Source organism: Phyllobates terribilis, unplaced genomic scaffold (genome assembly GCF_046119375.1).
Source record: "Phyllobates terribilis strain yellow unplaced genomic scaffold, ASM4611937v1 Scaffold_4__5_contigs__length_816908805, whole genome shotgun sequence".
Classification (NCBI taxonomy): Eukaryota; Metazoa; Chordata; class Amphibia; order Anura; family Dendrobatidae; genus Phyllobates; species Phyllobates terribilis.
The window spans coordinates 313,228,631-313,251,723 of NW_027362764.1; the positions used below are offsets into that span (position 1 = coordinate 313,228,631).

The following is a 23,093-nucleotide window of genomic DNA, read 5'->3' on the forward strand; positions in this document are numbered from 1 at the left end:
ATTATAAACTTCTGTGAAGCATCTGGGGTTTCAAGGTGCTCACCAAACATCTAGATACGTTCCCAGAGGGGTCTAGTTTCCTAAATGGTGTCACTTAAGGGTGGCTTCCACCGTTTAGGCACATCAGAGGCTCTCCAAATGCAACACGGCGTCCACTAATTATTCCAGCAAATTTTGTATTCAAAAAGTTTAATGGCGCTCCTTCACTTCCAAGCCCAGTTATGCGCCCAAACAGTAGTGTTCCTCCACATATGGGGTATCTGTGTACTCAGGAGAAATTGCACAACAAATTGTATAGTGCAATTTTCCTGTTACCCTAGTGAAAATGCAAATTTGGGCCTAAAAATCATTTGTGTGGGAAAAATTTGATTTTTTTTATTTTCATGGCTCAATATTATAAATTTCGGTGAAGCACCTGGGGGTTCAAGGTTCTCACTACACATCTATACAAGTTCCCTGAGGGGTCTAATTTCCTGAATGGGGTCACTTGCGGGGGGTTCCCACTGTTTAGGCACATCAGCAGCGCTCCAGGCGCGACATTACATCTGCTGATTATGCCAGCAAATTTTACAAGTCAAATGGCACCTGTTCCCTTTTGAGCCCTGCCGTGTGCCCAAACAGTGGTTTTCCCCCACATACTGGGAGTCGGTGTGCTCAGGAGAAATTGCACAACAAATTTTGGGGTCCATTTATCCTATTACCATTATGAAATTAAAAAAATTGGATCTAAATTAAAATTTTTTAGAAAAAAAGTTAAAGGCTATGTGCCCACGATGCAGAAATGCTCAGGATTTTTTCCTGAGCGTTTCTGCATCTCCCTGGCAGAAAAAAACGCATGCGGATTGTACATACGTTTTCCTGCCAGGGACATACGGAAATGAAGCGTTCTTCACTTGCATTTCTGCATGGGGGTGTCTAGCGCTTTCCAAGCGATTTTAGCATCACTTGGAAAGTGCTTGACAACTCGGTCACACTATATAAATCCATGCAAACAGCATGGATTTATATAGTGTGACCCGAGAATGTCAAAAAATAAAAAATAAACCTATACTTACCTTCCGATGGCACCTGCAGTCTTGCTGTGCTCCTTTGCTGGCTGCCGGCAGATCGCGGTACGCTGTACTGAAGGACCTGCAGTCACATGACTGACGTCACCACAGGTCCTTCAGACCTGCGCGATCTGTAGGCAAGCACAGGGAAGGAGTCCGGGGGCCGTCGGAAGGTGAATATAAGGTCAACAGCATTTTTGGTGCCAAAGATATTTCCACGAATTTAGGGTAACTTTGGGGTGCTGATTCTGAATATGTCATCAGTTTTGCCAGATTGGCTCTAGTTCTTGATATTTTCTGTAAAATGTAAAAAAATGACGTAATTTGCTACACGCGCATTAACTTTATTGATATTGTCATGAATACTATAAATTAAACAAAGTAAATGTTGATTATAGTTTATTTTAACTAGTTTTAGAAAGTAATCTTCAAAAATGAACAAGACATGAAAGATAGGAGACATTTAATCTCTGGAAAAGCGCTTTTTATATGATTTTCTTCTATGTGAGCTTTTCGGGCAGTCACGCTGTAGATTCCAGCAGTAATCAGCCATCATATGTCTGTCCCATCTGCCTTGGTACCTTTCCTCCATCACCATAATATCCTGATGAAATCTCTCCCCTTGTTCTTCGCTAAAATCTCCAAGATTTTCTGGAAATCTGTCCAAGTGACTGTGAAGATAATGCAATTTAATGCTCATGTGTACACCCAGATTACACCCAGATTTCTAAATCTCAATAGCATGTTTTGTACCAGTTCTTCATAATTGTCTGCCTTTTTATTTCCCAAGAAGTTCTTCACTACCAACACAAAACTACACCATGCAGCAGCTTCCATGTCATTCATTTCCTTAGGAAAATTTGAATCTTTAATGAGTTTCCGAATTTGAGGACCATCAAAGATTCCTGCCTTCAGTTTTTCGCTACTAAGACCAGGGAAAGATCTGCAGATGTACATGAAGCAATTACCATCTAATGCCTTGACGAACTGCTTCATTAATCCTAACTTTATGTGAAGTGGTGGTAGAATGATTTTTTCCCAGTCCACCAAAGGTTCGTTCACTATGTTTGATGCTCCTACTGTCAAGGTGTCCCTTGGAGGCCAATCCACTTTCTCCCAGTGCTGATGTTTTGCTCTACTATCCCACATGCAGATGAAGCAAGGATACTTTGTGTATCCACTTTGCTGTCCAAGTAAAAAGTTGACCATTTTTAAATCAACACATATCAGCCACGAATGTTCATGGTAGCACAGTTTCTCCAAGACCATTTTGACATTTTTGTATTGTTCTACAAGTTTAGTTGAGTGAGCTACTGGAAGAGATGCACACTGATTGCCATTGTTCAACAAAACACATTTCAAACTCCTTTTAGAACTATCTATGAAAAGCCTCCAGTCTTCAGGACGATATACTTGTAAACCCATTTGCAGCATCAGGCCAGGAATATCCTTACAATATACAAGTAGGTCATCTTCACAGAAAAATTGAAGAAGTGCTTCTTCTCTGGTCCTGTAAGATGTAATTTTAGTTCCAGGCGTCAGACAATTTTTCTCACTTAGCCTGGAAGCTAAAAGTTCGGATGCACTTTTTGAGAGGTTGAGGTCTCTTATTAGATCGTTGAGCTCTCCTTGGGTAAATTGCGTAGGTGTTCTGAAACTTCCTTCATATTCTGGTTCACTTCCAGAACTAATGCTTAGCTCCATACCCTGCATTTCATCATCATCAGGTGGGGGAAGGTCAGGTAACATGGTAAACACAGGTACAGGCACATCTTCACAATGAGGGACAGGCCTTCTTGCAGATTCCATGGTAGGATACTCCCATTTTCGTTTCTTATGCTTATTGAATCCTTGCACTTGCACTGCACAGAAATAACAGTCATCATGATGATTTTTTTGCTCTCTCCACACCATTGGAACACCAAATTTGAAGCTTTTTCTTTGTCCTCTGCTCCATTTTCGTAATAATTCGATACATGCTTTGCACACTATGTGTGGTGCCCAAAACTTGTCTTGGTCCCCAAGCATAACCCCAAAATAGGCCAAATACACTTTTTTTACGAAGTCTGTTATGTTTCTTCTATGTTTTGGCAGTGTATATTCACCACAAATGTAACAGAATGAGTCTGGATCGTTAAGGCAACTTCTTCTTGATGAGTTCATGCTTTTCACTGGAAAACAGACAACAACATAAAGTTAGTATAAAAATCAAGCTATGAACAAACTTCTAGAACACTAATTAACACAAAACTGAGAACTGCTCAGTTCAAGTACTAATCTAAAGAAGTTAATGAGATGACGTGTCGCATTTACCAACACGTGCTATAAATAAGATACCAAAAATCTCAAAAACTAGAGCCAATCTGGCAAAACTGATTGCATATTCAGAATCAGCACCCCAAAAATACCCCAAATTCATTAAAATATCTTTGGCACCAGAAAAAAAATATTTTTTTGTTGACCTGTGATATATCTTTATTTTTTATTTTATTCTTTTCTTTACAGCATTTACAGAGTCTCCTGTCCTCCACACCCGGGTACCATCCGCACATTAGAACGTGCCAATTAGGCAAGTACAGATGTAGTCTTGCGGAATTGGCACGTCCTAATGCAAGTCAATGGCGGCGAAAACGCAGCACTTCCGCAAAATAATTGGTAGTGCTGCGTTTTTTTCCGCAATGATAATGCCTTCTACCATGCATTTTTTAAGCGTTTCTGCAGCGCTTTTGCCGCTGCGGAAACGCATAAAAAACGCATTGTGGGCACACAGCCAAATGGTTATTTTTTCCTTCCACATTCCATTAATTCCTGTAAAGCACCTGAAGGGTTAATAAACTTCTTGAATTCTTCTTGAATGTGGTTTTGAGCACCTTGAGGGGTGCAGTTTTTAAAATGGTGTCACTTTTGGATATTTCTGTCATATAGACCCCTCAAAGTCACTTCAAATGTGACTTGGCCCTTAAAAAAAATGGTTTTGTAAATTTTGTTGTAAAAATGAGAAATCGCTGGTCAACTTTTAACCCTTCCAACTTCCTAACAAAAAAAAAATGTTTCAAAAATTGTGCTGGTGTAAAGTAGAAATGTGAGAAATGTTATTTATTAACTATTTGACTTGACATGACTCTTTGATTTTAGGGCACAAAAATTAAAATTTTGAAAATTGCAAAATTTTCACAATTTTCAGCAAATTTCAGATTGTTTCACAAATAATCGTAAGTCATATCAAATAAATTTTACCACTATCATGAAGTACAATATGTCACGAAGAAAACAATCTGAGAGTCACCGGGATCCATTGAAGAATTCCAGAGTTTTTACTTCATAAAGTGACACTGGTCAGAATTAAAAAAATTGCCCTAGTCAGGAAGGTGAAAACAGGCTTTGGGGTGAAAGGGTTAATATGAACCGTTTTTGAATACTATTTTAAATGTGTACACCTGTTTTTTATGTTCACAATTGAGGTCAGGATATTTGCTTTGCAGATGTTTGTGGCCGATTCATCAATTGTCAAATTTTTGTGCAAATGTTAAATTTGCATGTGACTATTTAATTGCATATGCAACTTTTTGCTTTAAAACGAAGTGTAAAAAAGGTTAAGAACAAAAAAGAGCATCTTTGATTTTGAACTAAATTTGTTAACCATATTAGGTTAAGTGCACATCGAGCGTTTTTGATGCATTTTCGCTGCGTTTTTTCCACACGGAAATGCACCAAAAATGCTAGGTAATCCATCTGCCAGCTAATGCAATGGCAATCCTGATGTGCTGTGCACATGATGCGAATATTTCCGCTCAGGATTGTCGTTATGTTAAAATACGCAGCATGTCCATTCTTTGTAGCGTTTCTGCAGCTCAAAAATGCTCAAAGAATGGTACCCAGGCCAGGGAAGAAGACTACTTCTCCCATCATCCGACCGCCGCTCCAGCTGATAACAGCGAGAGCGGCGTGGCTGAGGGGAGAAGTAGTCTCCTCAGCCAAGCCGGGGCTGTGCGCGGTGGGAAAAAAAAAGTAAAAATGTATTTAAAATAAAAAAAACACCTTTTATACTAACTTGTTTGGCATCCCCCAGTGTCCTGCTATCCTCCTGATGTCCCCTGGCGACGCGATCATCTCGGCTGCTGGCGGTACACTGACTGGAGCGCATTCGCTCCCGGCAGTGTACATCGCTGCTGCCGGCTGAGGTCAGGCGAGTTCATCAGCTGGAGATCAGCTGACGAGCTCCGGGACCTCAATTTACAGCAGCGGTGCTGTGTGGGAATATTCTCACGAATGTTCCCAAGCAGTACTGATGCATTATGAGGTCACCGGAGCTGATCAGCTGATGAACTCACATGACCTCAGCCTGCAGCACAGCCATGTACACTGACAGGAGTGATTTCACTCCTGTCAGTGTACAGTGCTGTCTTCTACAGCAGTCACATCAGTGATTGATGTGACTGCTGTAGAAGTGACTCGGATCGCCATGGGACAATCTGGATTATGTCATGATGGCAGACAGTGAGGGATATGATTGTTTTTTACTTTCTTTTCAGGAGACGAGGGCGTCGGGGATTGAGAAAACAATAAAAAAAATATTAAAACCAGGGCTGAGGAGCCGGAGTCGGAGCCCATTTTGGTGGACCAACTCCGACTCCTAAAATATATAATAAATTGGGTACAGTAGTTCAATGCAGTCTGTGGGGAATATTTTTTCATAAGAATTTGGGAAAGTTATGAAATGTCCTATAAATGTCTGTCCTATTCCTGATCTAAGGGTCTAGACTTTTAGCTGAGATGAATCTGTGCTACAGTAAATTTATCACTTAAACATGAGCCATGTATGAGGGAGTCAGAGTCGTGGAGTCGGAGTTGGAGTCGGTGTCATGGAAATTGAGGAGTCGGAGGTTTGGCGTACTGACTCCACAGCCCTGATTAAAACTGTGTGTAATTTTATTTCAATAAAAGACTTTATTCTGGCGGTGTTTTTATTGAAAAAGCGTTGAAAACTTTGAGATGCCCCTCCATTACTAACTTGGGCTTCATGTCAGCCGCCAATATAAGGCTGACATGAACCCCAACCCCACTCGCCACTACTACATTTCAGTGGGAAGGCTAAACAGACAGCTTTAGCACATATCCTTATTTAGCATTTTGAAGTATTTGGCACAATAAACGTGAACAAATAGCAAAAGATGCACTATCAAAGGCAAAAGGCTTTGACCCTTATTCATTAATCTGCCATTCTGATGAACAGTTCACTGGAGTAAGATGCTCCAAATTTAACGAGTCGTGTATCAATGATGGGAATAACAGCTAGAGTAATAAACTGTGCTGTTCAAATACCATCAAGTAACTGCTGCAGTGACTGTTTTAAACATTTTTTCTTCAGTTCAAAAACCTGAATTATAATTGGCAGAGGCTGGTTTCATATTGTTGCAACTCAGACAGACCATTATAAATTGTTAATAAAGAGTCCACGTGATAGAGCCATGAGGCCTGCCTCTGGCTAATTCCTCACATTACAAAAGTAGAAAAAATTCTATAAGCAAAACATCATTATCATTGTAATACTCTTTGAAGCAGAACAATATCTAGACTTTCTTTCACTCTTTACAAAAGTTAAATTTGCTATCTATGCACTATATCTAAAAACTAGAGATAAGCGTATCTTTTGAAATTCAAATTTGCGCGAATTGCATAATTAAAAAGCCTCTCATTGCAAAAATTAGTGGAAGACTGTTAATTACCATTGTAGGAAAATTAATTTGAGCTCTTTAATGCAAACACAGCCTTTTTAATTTCCAAATGACTTCCACCTATCTGGCTAGGGGAAAATGGATTGCAACAAGTGATGGGCGAGCCCTTGGATTTTCGAGTCCGGCAGTTTCAGCCAATCATTTTAAAAAAGTTCGGTTCGGGTATCAGAACGGTACCCGAACTAGACCCCATTCAAATGAATGGAGGGCCTGAACATCCGTTGTTTGCCACGCTGTCATCTGTGTGACAGCGTGGTAACCATGGGCTTTGATTGGCGGTAACATGGGCTTTGATTGGCGGTAACATTGTGACGCAGGGTCTCTTCTATTTTTGATAAGCAGTGCAGGCAAAACCGAAAGCTGGGGTCTTTCATGGGCAGAATACTACTCTTACAGCACAGAGTGAGGGTAAAACAGTGTGGCAATACTTTATTGAACCACCAAACAGACAATAACATATAGAACAGTCCCAGCAAATACACAAAATGGTGCAAATTACAGAGTCTCACCCTTCCACTGACTGGCTGGGATTAGAGCAGCTGTGAATTCAGGGCTTCCAGGACCAACTACCCCAACCAGTGGCATCCTGCTTTGGGCGGGCACCCACAGGGAGTAGGTAGCGGAAAGCTTAAGAAGCTGACAGTCCATGGAGGTATATGGCCAGGTGACCTCATTGTTCCAACCTGGATTCTTCATACTGTCTCTGAGTGTTCAGAGATGGTCATTGGGGCAGATCTGTGTTCTTCCAGCAGGGGCCGTGGTCCCCTAAGCTGACATCCTGTAGACTCACATGGAGGCAGAGGCCCCTTTATATAGTCCACAACTGTCCTTGAAGCCATCATCCACGGGTCAAGAGAAAAAGGTGGTGATATTAACTCCCATTGGTTGAGCATTCACAGTTCATCCCCCAATGTTGACTTGCAAACATTGAAGGATAAACTATAAATGCCCAAACAATACAAGTAAACAAACTGCATGGCCTGGTATAATGCGTAATCAACATATTAGCAAACATCATTGTTCAGTGACCGTGCGTCCCTGTCTTGCAAAGACATTAAATTGTAGGAGCTGATATAAGAGGTAAATAACAGCCATTCATCAATTAACAAATATCAACTCAACCTACAAGAAGAGTCAACATTCAGACTCATGACAAAAGTCCATGTGTCTCGACCGACCGAAGAAACACATAAATTCAATAGTCAACAATTCAGACAATAGTCTATCATTCTGGTCCTACAGAATTTACGCCTGGCATAATTAAGATTAACTGCTGTGTCTCTGAGCTTGTGTGGGTGTATAACAATCGGGTTCATGCGACCACTGGATACACACCCTACACATAACTGTTTGGGCGAGGTTGTCGAGAAATTACCAAATTAGGACTAGAGTTAGAGGATAAATATCTGAGAAGTCACCCAACTACATGGGTTCGGTAACATCGTCATCAACTTCAAATGATGAGACGCTTGGTGGAATAGAAACTTAAGGAGACAGAATACCACATCCAAAGTCAGACACAGGAAAAACACCTTCAGACAGGAGAGCTGATGTTAATACGAGCCAAGCAACCCAAGAATAAGTTAGATTACTGGTGGGAGGAAGTGCCCTATCGAATTGTGAGGAGAGTTCACCCAAATAGCCCGGTTCATGAAGTTCGACAGGAAGGTGAAGAGAGTGCCCCGGCGCGAGTGCTGCAAAGGAATATGCTTCCCCCATGCCTTTCAGAGGTGGAAAAAGGAGAAAAGGTCCTCCCCCTGAAGACCCGACTAGAAACAATAACTGAACTAGCAGTCGATCATGATGAAGGGTGGATCAATGTACCAACGGAACTACCGGGGCCGACGCCCACTGAACCGACTGTAACCTCAGATCTCTCAGAAGAACCTCTATTGGGAGAATAGCGCAGGACAGAACGAGCCAATGCAGGCATTCTTCCTAGGCAGTACACACAAGATGAGTTAATCTGGATGCAAATCCAACAGAAAACTCAGGCATGTGTGTGGCTTTTGACAGAAGTTGGACTACCCTTAAAGAAGCAACACACACTTGTAAACATCTGTCTTGTCTCCTTATAAGGGAGGAATGTAACGAGACACTGTGAAACCAGAACAGCATGGAGGCGTGGCAGAGAAGAGGAGTTTGATCAGGACTCTGGGTACAGAGTTGTCAGGGAAACGAGCTGAGGAGAAAAACAGCGCGTGTGCAAGTTCTGAGGTGATTCTGGCGCTGAAGAGAGAGATGGGAGGAGCAACAGCAGCGTCCGGAGCTCCTGTCAGGAAAAAAAATGCACGTATCCGCCCAGCCCAGATGTCGACAGTCAAGCCCCGAAGACCCTAGCGACGACAGTCAAGATTCCCAGCCCAGACGTCGACAGTCAAGCCCAGAAGATCCGAGCGACACTAGTCAAGGTTACTCATCCGGGTGATGTCGGTCGACAGAATGGGAACAGGTTGTGGTGGCACAATTCTCAGACGTGTGCCCAGTGACAGGACGTCGCAGAAACTCTGAAGGTGTCAGATCGGAGCTTCATGGTTGGGTCGGCGACCAGGAAGAACGCGTGAGACGGGCCGTTACCTCTGACAGAGACATATGGTACCGGGCACGGTTAGAGGGAAAGACAGTAGTCAGACGGGGACCAGCAGACGCCAGAGTGGCATCGCGGAAGTGGATAGAGAGTGACGGGTGAAACGAGCAGCGAGTTGTGATAGGAACAGAATATTGCCAAAGCTTTAAAAGACTGGCTCTTGCCCAGTATAGTTAATGGCAATCTAGTTCCCCTTCCTTCCAGTAGATCATTTTAAACCACGAGCCCCTGAATTCTAATATATTCTCATATTTTATTCTGTTATGTGATTTCCTGCTTATTTTACTGTCAAACATTGTAAAGAAATTGTAACCATATAATACATGTTTTACAATTAATATTAGTTGTTAAATAAAAGAAATATACTTTTGTTCTGCCTGTGTCTCCACTGTTGCATACTGTTTACCTGCATTATATATACACACACATGGCCAGTACATACTAGTATATACTACATACACAGACAATATATACACACACAGACAGTATATACTACATACACACATACACTATAGTATATACAGTTGAAACCAGAAGTTTACATACACTATATAAAAATACACATATGTATGTTTTTATCAATATCTGACATGAAATCAAAATAAACCTTTCCCGTTTTAGGTCAATTAGGATTACCATAATTTTTAATATTTGCCAAATGCCAGAATAATGAGAGAAAGAGAATGTTTTAAGGCATTTTTATTGCTTACTGCACAGTCATAAGTTTACATACACTAAGTTTGCAATGCCTTTAAACAGTTTTGGACTGCCCATATGATGATGTCATTGTTTGGATTGGAAGCTTCTGATAGTTTTTTTGGCAACATCTGAGTTAATTAGAGACACACCTGTGAATGTATTTTAACGCATACCTGAAACACACTGCTTCTTTGTGTAGCATCATTGGAAAGTCTAAAGAAATAAGCCAAGATATCAGAAACAGAATTGTGGACTTGAACAAGTCTGGCTCATCCTTGGGTACAATTTCAAGATACCTGAAAGTGTCTCATTCATCTGTACAAACAATTATATGCAAGTACAAACAAGATGGGAATGTCCAGCCATCATACCGCTCAGGAAGGAGGCAGGTTCTGTGTCCCAGAGATGAACATGCTTTGATCCGACATGTGCATATCAACCTAAGGACAAACGCAAAAGACCCTGTGAGGATGAAGGCGGAAGCTGGTAAGACTGTGTCAGTAACCACAGTGAACGAGTACTGTATCAACATGGGCTGAAAGGCCACTCTGCCAGGAAGAAGCCTTTTCTCCAAAAGTTACATAAAAAAGCCAGATTAATGTTTGTAAATGCACACAGGAACAAAGACCTTAATTTTTGGAGACATGTCCTGTGGTCTGATGAAACTAATATTGAACTTTTTGGGCATAATGACCATCGTTACGTTTTGGAGGAAAAAGGGAGAAGCTTGGAAGCCTAAGAACACCGTCCCAACTGTGAAACACGAGGGTGGCAGCATCATGTTTTGGGGTTGTTATGCTGCAGGAGGGACTGGTGCACTTCACAAAATAGATAGCATCATGAGAGAAGAAGATTATGTGGCAATACTGAAGCAACATCTCAAGACATCAGCCAGGAAGTTAAAGAGTGGGCGGAAACGAGTCTTCCAAATGCACAATGATCCGAAGCATACTGCCAAAATGGTAACAAAGTGTCTTAAGGATAACAAAGTCAATGTTTTGGAGGGCCATCACAAATCACTGATCTCAATCCTATTGAAAATTTATGGGCAAAGCTGAAAAGGCAAGTGTGAGCAAGGCGACCTACAAACCCGATCAGTTACACCAGTTTTGTCAGGAAGAATGGGCCCAAATTCCGACCACCTATTCTAAGAAGCTTGTGAAAGGATATCCCAAAGGTTTGACCCAAGTCATTCAGTTTAACCACATAACGCTCAATGATGGACACTGTCATGAGCGGGTGTAAGTTAACGCTCCTTGCCGTGCAGTGTCCTTCAAGGCTTTAAACTGTCACCAGCATGCCGTTTTTTCAAACATACTTGATCAAGCAAGTCATCAATGTAAACTTCAACTCCACATTAAAGTATATGATGTAGCAGTCACTAATTATCCTGTATGTCCCATCTGATGTCCGTGCACACAGTATACTGTACATATTATATCACATAGAGTACAATATATATAGGAGAATATACAGTATATAGAGACAAGCAATTTGTAGGACACTGGTCCAGTGGTCAGAAGAATATTCAGTGGCTGCTGAATAGGAGCCCTGCGAGCCTCCTACATGACGGCGTCCTCATTCTCTTCCTTTGAATTGTAGCCTGGCACAATGTCATGTATGGGTCACTCCACAAAGATGACATCATGCAAGGACTATAATCAAAAGAAGAGTCGGAGGTGCCGGCAGTTAGGAGGAGGCTTGCAGGGCTCTGGTCTGGTGGCCAATCAATTTGCTTATCTGTATTGGTATATGATATATTATGACTACACACATCAGATATTGTATACAGAATATTATGTGAGAGTTATATAGTACACTATGACTACAGACATCAGATATTACACCAGTCACATATTATCTTGTATATAACACTGGATGTCTGTATCACAGTATATCACATCCATTGAGGATATACTATATGATATACTGTGATACACACATCAGATATTCTACCAGCCACATATTATCCTGTATATGATATGGGATGTCTGTGTACATAGTATATATTGTATACCACAGTCACATATTATCCTGTATGTACCATCTGATGTCTGTGCACACAGTATATTACATCCAGTATACAGGATAATATGTGATGGTATATGATATACTGTGATACACACATCAGATGTTATACCAGCCTCCAATTATCCTGTATATAATATGTGATGTATGTGCACATAGTATATACCACATACAGGATAATATGTGACTGGTGTAATATCTAATGTCTGTACTCATAGTGTAATATGCACTAGTTACATATTAACCTGTATGTACCATCTGATGTCTGTGCACATTGTATATTACATCCAGTATACAGGATAATATGTGATTGTATATGACATACTTTGATAAAGACATCAGATGGTATATACTGGATAATATATGATGGTATATATCAGGGGTGGGCAATTAATTTTCCCGAGGGGCTACAAGAGAGAACGTGACCGTTATGGAGGGACAAACCAATAGGCTGAAATGAATTCTGCGCAACATTAATATAAACTACAATTAATATAAAATAATATCACTTAATATTGAGCAGAATTAAGTATGCTGAATTCCCCCTATATACTGTATGAGCCCACATACAGCCCTCCTATATACTGGATGAGCACACATATAGCCTCACTATATACAGTTTGAGCCCCACATAGCACCCTATGTACAGTATAAGCCCCCTATATAAGGTGTGAGCCCAAACATAGCCCTTATATACATTATGATCCCAGCATGGCCTCTTGTATACAGTATGAGCCCTCATATAGCCCCCTATATGCAGTGTGAACCCCCACATAGCCTCCTATGTACAGTATGAGCCCCCATATAGCCTCACTATATACAGTATGAGCCCCACAAAGCCCTCTTTATACAGTATAAGCCCCCTATATAGTGTGAGCCCCCACATAGCCCTTATACAATGTGAGCCCCCACATAGCCTCCTATGTACAGTATGAACCCACACATTATTATTATAGCATTTATTATTATTATAGCCCTTGTATACAATGAGCCCTCACATAGCCTCCTATATACAGTATGAACCCCCTACATAACCTCCTATACAGTGTGAGCCACAACAGTCTCCTTTTTACAGTATGAGCCCCCACATAGCCTCTCATATACAAAGAGCCCCACATAGCCTCCTATATACACTGCTCAAAAAAATGAAGGGAACACTCAAATAGCACATCCTAGATCTGAATGAATGAAATATTCTCATTGAATATTTTGTTCTGTACAAAGTTGAATTTGCTGACCACAAAATCACACAAAAATCATCAATGGAAATCAAATTTATTAACCAATGGAGGCCTGGATTTGGAGTCACCCCCAAAATTAAAGTAAAAAAACACACTACAGGCTGATACAACTTTGATGTAATGTCCTTAAAACAAGTCAAAATGAGGCTCAGTATTGTGTGTGGCCTACACATGCCTGTATGACCTCCCTACAACGCCTGGGCATGCTCCTGATGAGGTTGCGGATGGTCTCCTGTGGGATCTCCTCCCAGACCTGGACTAAAGCATCTGCCAACTCCTGGACAGTCTGAGGTGCAACGTGACGTTGGTGGATGAACCGAGACATGATGTTCCAGATGTGCTCAATCGGATTCAGGTCTGGGGAACGGGCAGGCCAGTCCATAGCTTCAATGCCTTCATCTTGCAGACACTGCTGACACACTCCAGCCACATGAGGTCTGGCATTGTCCTGCATTAGGAGGAAGCCAGGGCCAACCGCACCAGCATATAGTCTCACAAGGGGTCTGAGGATCTCATCTCGGTACCTAATGGCAGTCAGGCTACCTCTGGCAAGCACATGGAGGGCTGTGCGGCCCTCCAAAGAAATGCCACCCCACACCATTACTGACCCACTGCCAAACCGGCCATGCTGAAGGATGTTGCAGGCAGCAGATCGCTCTCCATGGCGTCTCCAGACTCTGTCACACGTGCTCAGTGTGAACCAGCTTTCATCTGTGAAGAGCACAGGGCGCCAGTGGCGACTTTGCCAATCCTGGTGTTCTGTGGCAAATGCCAAGTGTCCTGCATGGTGTTGGGCTGTGAGCACAACCCCCATCTATGGACGTCGGGCCCTCATACCACCCTCATGGAGTCTGTTTCTAACCGTTTGTGCAGACACATGCACATTTGTGGCCTGCTGGAGGTCATTTTGCAGGGCTCTGGCAGTGCTCCTCCTGTTCCTCCTTGCACAAAGGCGGAGGTAGCGGTCCTGATGCAGGGTTGTTGCCCTCCTACGGCCCCCTCCACATCTCCTGGTGTACTGGCCTGTCTCCTGGTAGCGCCTCCAGCCTCTGGACACTAAGCTGACAGACACAGCAAACCTTCTTGCCACAGCTCCATTGATGTGCCATCCTGGATGAGCTGCACTACCTGAGCAACTTCTGTGGAATGTAGAGTCCGTCTCATGCTACCACGAGTGTGAAAGCACAACCAACATTCAAAAGTGACCAAAACATCAGCCAGAAAGCATTGGTACTGAGATGTGGTCTGTGGTCCCCACCTGCAAAACCACTCCTTTATTGAGTGTGTCTTGATAATTGCCAATAATTTCCATCTACAGTATTGTCTATTCCATTTGCACAACAGCATGTGAAATTGATTGTCAATCAGTATTGCTTCCTAAGTGGACAGTTTGATTTCACAGAAGTTTGATTTACTTGGAGTTATATTCTGTTGTTTAAGTGTTCCCTTTATTTTTTTGAGCAGTGTACAATGTGAGCACTCACATAGCCTCCTATATACAATGTGAGCCCTCACATAGCCTCCTATATACAATGTGAGCCCTCACATAGCCTCCTATATACAGTGTGAGCCTTCACATAGCCTCCTATATACAGTGTGGGGACCTATATAGCCGCCTATATACAGTGAGGATTCACATAGACTCCTATATACAGTATCAGCCCCCACACAGCCTCCTATATACAGTGTGAGGACCCACATAGCCTCCTATATACAGTATTAGCCCTCACAAAGCCTCCTATATATAGTGTGAGGACCCACATAGCCTCCTATATATAGTGTGAGGACTTACATAGTCTCCTATATACAGTGTGAGCCCCCACATAGCCTCCTACATATAGTATGAGCCCCCACAGTCTCCTACATACAGTGTGAGGACCCACATAACCTTCTATATACAGTGTGAGGACCCACATAGCTTCCTATATACAGTGTGAGGACCCACATAGCCTCATATATACAGTGTGAGGACCCACACAGCCTCCTATATACAACGTGAGGACTCACACAGCCTCCTATATACAGCGTGAGGACCCACATAGCCTCCTATATACAGAATGAGGACCCACACAGCCTCCTATATACAGTATGATGCCCCACATAACCTCCTACATACAGTATGAGCCCCCACACAGCCTGCTATATACAGTGTGAGGACCCACATAGCTTCCTATATACAGTGTGAGGACCCACATAGCCTCCTACATACAGTATGAGCCCCCACAGTCTCTTACATACAGTGTGAGGACCCACATAACCTTCTATATACAGTGTGAGGACCCACATAGCCTCCTATATACAGCGTGAGGACCCACACAGCCTCCTATATACAACATGAGGACTCACACAGCCTCCTATATACGTGAGGACTCACACAGCCTCCTATATACAGCGTGAGGACCCACATAGCATCCTATATACAGCGTGAGGACCCACACAGCCTCCTATATACAGTATGATCCCCCACATAGCCTACTCCATACAGTATGAGCCCCCACACAGCCTGCTATATACAGTGTGAGGACCCACATAGCTTCCTATATACAGTGTGAGGACTCACATAGCCTTCTATATACAATGTGAGGACCTACACAGCCTCCTATATACAGTGTGAGGACCCACATAGCCTCCTATATAAAGTGTGAGTTCTCACATAGCCTCCTATATACAGTATGATCCCCCACACAGCCTCCTATATACAGTGTGGGGACCTACATAGTCTCCTATATACAATGAGCCCCAACATAGCCTCCTATATACAGTGTGAGTCCTCCCATAGCCCCCTATAAGCAGGCACACATCCCATACACATATGAAAGAAAAAAAACAACACATACTCACCTCGCTCTCGTTTCCCCGGCGCTCTGCACCAGTTTCGGGTACACTGACTCTCCGCACAGCAGACGTGATGTAGTGATGTCATCACGCTTGCTGTGTCAGTCGCACACGCTGATTGGTGGAAGTAGGAGCGAGCGGTTCCATCCTCCACTAATGTATTCAACGCAGCCTGCATCTTGGGGATGCAGACAGCGGTGATATTGGGAAATCGGAGGGTCAGGTGCGGCCCGTGTGCCACAGTTTTCAGCCTTTCGGCTGTCTCGGTCCATGAGCTGGACTTTGTAGTATAATAATTACCAAACATCAGATATTATACTATACACACCACATTAACCTGTACATAACATCTGATGTCTGTTCACACAGTATACAACATACATGCAGTATATAGGGGAATACATGATTAGTTTATGATGTACTGTGACTACAGACATCTGATGTTATATAGTAATGTGTATTTTTTAAAACATTTGATGTGTGCATCACCGTAGATCATAGGCTAATCTGTATATGGTATATTATGTACACAGATATACACTGTACTGATCACACCTCTCCCTGTCTACAAGACCTCACATATACAGTATAGACCAAAAGTTTGGACACACCTTCTCATTTAAAGATTTTTCTGTATTTTCATGACTATGAAAATTGTACATTCACACTGAAGGCATCAAAACTATGAATTAACACATGTGGAATTATATACTTAACAAAAAAGTGTGAAACAACTGAAAATATGTCTTATATTCTAAGATCTTCAAAGTAGCCACCTTTTGCTTTGATGACTGCTTTGAACACTCTTGGCATTCTCTTGATGAGCTTAAAGAGGTAGTCACCGGAAATAGTCTTCCAACAATCTTGAAGGAGTTCCCAGAGATGCTTAGCACTTGTTGGTCCTTTTGCCTTGACTCTGCGGTCCAGCTCACCCCAGACCATCTCGATTGGGTTCAGGTCTGGTGTGGAGGCCAGGAAATCTGGCGTAGCACCCCATCACTCTCCCTCTTGGTCAAATAGCCCTTACACAGCCTGGAGGTGTGTTTGGGGTCATTGTCCTGTTGAAAAAAAAATGATGGTCCAACTAAACGCAAACCGGATGGAATAGCATGCTGCTGCAAGATCCTGTGGTAGCCATGCTGGTTCAGTATGCCTTCAAGTTTGAATAAATCCCCAACAGTGTCACCAGCAAAGCACCCCCACACCATCACACCTCCTCCTCCATGTTTCACGGTGGGAGCCAGGCATGTAGAGTCCTTCCGTTCACCTTTTCTGCGTCGCACAAAGACTCGGTGGTTGGAACCAAAGATCTCAAATTTGGACTCATCAGACCAAAGCACAGATTTCCACTGGTCTAATGTCCATTCCTTGTGTTCTTAAGCCAAAACAAGTCTCTTCTGCTTGTTGCCTGTCCTTAGTAGTGGTTTCCTAGCAGCTATTTTACCATGAAGGCCTGCTGCACAAAGTCTCCTCTTAACAGTTGTTGTAGAGATGTGTCTGCTGCTAGAACTCTGTGTGGCATTGACCTGGTCTCTAATCTGAGCTGCTGTTAACCTGCGATTTCTGAGGCTGGTGACTCGGATAAACTTATCCTCAGAAGCAAAGGTGACTCTTCGTCTCCTTTCCTGGGGCGATCCTCATGTGAGCCAGTTTCTTTGTAGCGCTTGATGGTTTTTGCAACTGCACTTGGGGACACTTTCAAAGTTTTCCCAATTTTTCGGACTTCATTTCTTAAAGTAATGATGGCCACTCGTTTTTCTTTACTTAGAATTTGTATTATGGAAAGAAAAAAGCAGCTAACAGTCTATTCAGTAGGACTATCAGCTGTGTATCCACCTGACTTCTGCACAACACAACTGATGGTCCCAACCCCATTTATAAGGCAAGAAATCACACTTATTAAACCTGACAGGGCACACCTGTGAAGTGAAAACCATTTCTGGTGACTACCTCTTGAAGCTCATCAAGAGAATGCCAAGAGTGTGCAAAGCAGTCATCAAAGCAAAAGGTGGCTACTTTGAAGAACCTAGAATATAAGACATATTTTTTGTTGTTTTACACTTTTTTGTTAAGTATATAATTCCACATGTGTTAATTCATAGTTTTGATGCCTTCAGTGTGAATGTACAATTTTCATAGTCATGAAAATACAGAAAAATCTTTAAATGAGAAGATGTGTCCAAACTCTTGGCCTGTACTGTACATATAGAGCCATATAGTATAATCTGTGATGTGCTGTAGGTTCAGGTGTGATCAGTCATGTATTGTTATCTCTGTGGCCTCCGCTGGGGCTCAGTGTGCTTTATTGCACCAGACTGAACTTTCCGTACTGACAGGAGACCCTAATCTGCATCAAAGCTCAGAGTCCTGCAATAACTCACATGGCGCCCCAGCAGCGGCCGCAGACAGGATAATATAGAATCCTGGATGTCCTGCCATCATTGTAGACTTTATCTGATGGTGAAAGGTGTTACACTGTGTCAGGCATAGTGTGCTAGGCCTGTTTCTTTGATCAGCCCTCCACCCCCCTGGTGAGCTGAGCAGCTGGCAATTTAGTCACAATCAGCTCCCACAATCCCTCTCACCTGATGCTATAGTCCTTCCTATAAATCTATACATCTCATAAGGGGTGAACGTGGTGTGGCGTGCATGCACGTGTCCTCTTCAGCAAAGTGTCCTGTTCGACAAGTGTCTGACAGTCATTTCAATGGCAGTCATTCAGGGCAGGAGTCAGGTAACTCACACTTTGTACTCTTGTCTAACTATGTACTTTATTCCTGCCTCCACCGCCCTATCCCCCCTCCATCACGACTCATCCATATCTGCCCCTTTCTCCTTCCCTCTTCCATGTACAGCTCCCATGCTCTTTTGAACTTCATGACAAATCTCACTCTGTCTCATCCAAAGGTATTGCACAAGAAACCATGTCATGAATCCAAAAACTATCTGCTCTTTCTCTTTTTACTGCTACTACTCATTTTAGGGGATATCTCTCCTAACCCCGGACCACCCTCTGCCATCCTGAACCCTTCGCCCACCTCATATCGAAACCCTGCTAACCTTATTAACATCAGCTGTACTCCTTCGTCTCCCTCCTTCAATTGCGCACTGTGGAATCCTCGTTCTGTATGCAACAAGCTTCCTTTCCTGCACAATTACTTTCTGACCAACTCTCTCAATCTGCTGGCCCTCATTGAAACCTGGATCCAGGATTCTGACACTGTCTCCCCTGCCACTATTTCTCATGGTGGCTTGCATTTTTCCCATTCCCCGAGACCTGCAGACAGACTTGGTGGTGGGGTCGGCATTCTCCTGTCCCCACATTGCACCTTCCAGGTCATCCCCCCAAGTACCATCACTCTCATTCCCTTCTTTTGAGGTCCACACCATCAGGCTCTTCCATCCCCTCTCCCTCAGAGTAGCAGTCATTTACCGTCCCCCAGGCTCACCCATCCAGTTCCTTGACCATTTTTCTGCCTGGCTGCCGCACTTCATGTCCTCAGATTTACCGACCCTTATCCTGGGAGACTTCAACATCCCCATAAACAGCACCACCGCCTCATCTGCATCCCAGCTTCTAAATTTAACCACTTCTCTTGGCCTCTCACAGCTTTCAACCTCTGAGACACACAAAGATGGAAACACCCTTGATCTGGTCTTTGTCCGGCTTAGTTCAATCCCCACCTAAATAACTCCCCTCTTCCCCTCTCTGATCATAACATTCTCTCCTTCACACTCACAAATCCTCACCTGCCCCAGCACACTACTACCTATCACACATTCAGAAATCTACAAGCCATTAACCCTCATACACTTACAGACTCCCTTCACTCATCACTGTCCCCAATCTCTTCTTTTTCCTGTCCTGATCTGGCTGTAAACCACTACAATGACACTCTCAGAAGCACGCTGGACCAAGTAGTGCCCCTCACCCTTAGAACCTCTAAACACAGAGTAAAACAGCCCTGGCTCACACCGCAAACCCGATTTCTCCAGCGTTGTTCTAGAAGTGCCGAATGGAGGAAAACTCGGACACCAGAAAACTTTATCCACTACAAATTTATTTTAAAAACATATAACTCTGCCCTTCACCTCGCCAAACAGACCTACTTCACCACTTTGATATCCTCACTATCCAACAACCCCAAAAAACTCTTCGATTCCTTTCACGCCCTCCTCAGTCCTAAAGCACAGGCCCCCATCACGGGCATTTGTGCCGAGGACTTGGCCTCCTACTTCACAGAGAAAATAGACACCATCCGTCAGGAAATCAGCTCCCAGCCACCAAGTGCCGTGACTCCCATCCCCCCCCCCCCCCACATCCCTTCTGGATCACTCTCCACATTTGACCCAGTCACAGAAGACGAAGTCTCCAGGCTCCTCTCTTCTTCTCATCCCACTACATGCACCACTGACCCCATCCCCTCTCATCTATTACAGTCTCTTTCTTCAGTCGTCACTACTCACCTAACTAAAATCTTCAACCTCTCCCTCTCTTCTGGTATTTTCCCCTCCTCGTTCAAACACTCCATCATTATTCCATTATTAAAAAAGCCCTCTCTTAACACTTCCTGCACAAACAACTACAGACCAGTCTCCAATCTTCCCTTCATCTCTAAACTCTTGGAGCGTCTGGTCTACTCCCGCCTTACCAGTTACCTCCACTCACTCTCTTCTAGACCCATCACAGTCCTGCTTCCGCCCCCTACATTCTACAGAAACTGCATTCATCAAAGTAACCAATGACCTTCTGACAGCAAAACGTAATGGCGATCACTCTCTGCTCATTCTTCTTGACCTTTCTGCAGCCTTCGACACCGTTGACCACCACCTCCTACTCTCTATGCTCCACTCAATCGGCATAAAAGACACTGCTCTCTCCTGGTTCTCCTCCTACCTATCTGACCGCTCTTTCAGTGTATCGTTCGCTGGCTCCACTTCTTCCCCTCTTCCTCTCACTGTTGGGGTTCCTCAGGGTTCAGTCCTTGGCCCTCTTCTCTTCTCTCTCTACACAGCCCCAATTGGACAGACCATCAGCAAATTTGGCTTTCAGTACCATCTTTATGCTAATGACACACAACTATACACCTCATCCCCTGACCTTACCCCCGCTGTACTACAGAACACCAGTGACTGTCTGGTTGCAGTTTCTAACATCATGTCCTCTCTCTAACTGAAACTCAACCTTTCCAAAACTGAACTTCTTCTACTCCCGCAGTCTACTCACCTCTCTAAATCTGACATCTCTCTCTCCGTGTGTGGCACCACAATTATGCCGAGCCAGCAGGCGCGTTGTCTGGGCATTGTGTTTGACACCAATCTCTCCTTCACCTTCCACATACAATCTCTTGCCCGCTCTTGTCGCTTGCAACTGAAGAACATCTCTAGAATCCGCCCCTTTCTCACCTTGGAAACAACAAAAACCCTCACCGTTGCCCTGATCCACTCCCGCCTTGACTACTGTAACTCTCTATTAATTGGCCTCCCCCTCACTCGACTTTCCCCCCTCCAGTCCATCCTTAATGCTGCAGCCAGGGTCATCTATTTGGCTAACCGTTAGGCTATGTGCCCACGATGCAGAAATGCTGCATATTTTTGCTGCATCTCCCTGGCAGGAAAAACGCATGCATTTTTTACATGCGTTTTTCCCGCCAGGTAGAAGCGTTTGTCAAGCGTCTTTGCATGCATTTCTGCATGCGGGTTATCAAGCGCTTTTCCAAGTGATTTTAGCACCCCTTTCTCACCTTGGAAACAACAAAAACCCTCACCGTTGCCCTGATCCACTCCCGCCTTGACTACTGTAACTCTCTATTAATTGGCCTCCCCCTCACTCGACTTTCCCCCCTCCAGTCCATCCTTAATGCTGCAGCCAGGGTCATCTATTTGGCTAACCGTTAGGCTATGTGCCCACGATGCAGAAATGCTGCATATTTTTGCTGCATCTCCCTGGCAGGAAAAACACATGCATTTTTTACATGCGTTTTTCCCGCCAGGTAGAAGCGTTTGTCAAGCGTCTTTGCATGCATTTCTGCATGCGGGTTATCAAGTTCTTTTCCAAGTGATTTTAGCATCACTTGGAAAAGTGCTTGAAAACTTGTTCACACTATATAAATCCATGCAACCGGCATGGATTTATAGTAGTGTGACCAAGTTAGTTAAAAAAAAAGAATAAGAATGGTAAAAAATAAAGTTTATACTCACCTTCCGTTGTCCCCCGGTGTTATCTCCGCTGCGTCCGGTGTGTTGGGCGGCTCACGCTGTTGTGAAGGACCTGCGGTGACGTCATTGAGCCATGTGATGGGTCACATGACTCAGTGACATCATGGCAGGTCCTTCACAACAGCTCGAGCATTGCAAGAGACCGGACGAAGCGTACAAAACATCGGGAGGACATCGGAAGGTGAGTATAATCTTTATTTTTTATTTAAAATTCTTTTTTTTTACAGTTTCTATGGTACCCAGGTCTGGATGAGAGTCTCCTCTCCTCCAGACTTGGGTACCATCCGCACATAGAAACGCATAATATCCGTGTGTACAAATGTACTGACACGGATATTATGCGTTTCAATGCAAGTCAATGGCGACGATTACGCTGCGTGTCCGCAAAATTAATGGACATGCTGCGGATTTTTGAGCGCAGCACAAACGGTGCGGAAAAATCTGCAGCATGGGCATTGACATTGAGGCTTGTCATTGGGGACCATGGGGGGGCAGATTACCAAGCGTTTCCCAAGCGTTTATGCTGCGGAAATTCCGCAGCCTAAACGCTTGGAAAACGCATAGTGGGCACACAGCCTTACTCAGACTCCTCCGCTCTGTGCCAGTCATTGCACTGACTGCCCATGAATTATAGGATCCAATTTAAATTGCTTGTTCTCACCCACAAAGCCCTTTACAGTGTGGCACCCCCCTACATCTC

General features: G+C 43.6%; 1 protein-coding gene across 1 annotated transcript in view; it reads right to left on the reverse strand.

Moving 5' to 3' along the window:
• Positions 1–1,431: 1,431 nt before the first annotated feature.
• The window catches only part of LOC141264331 (uncharacterized), a 204,314-nt gene continuing 182,652 nt past the window's right edge, over positions 1,432–23,093 (reverse strand). The window contains exon 2 of the mRNA XM_073676621.1: positions 1,432–3,220. Within this exon, the coding sequence (XP_073532722.1) occupies positions 1,746–3,212 (1,467 nt within the window). The 5' untranslated portion in view covers positions 3,213–3,220 and the 3' untranslated portion in view covers positions 1,432–1,745. The remainder of the gene's footprint in view (positions 3,221–23,093) is intronic.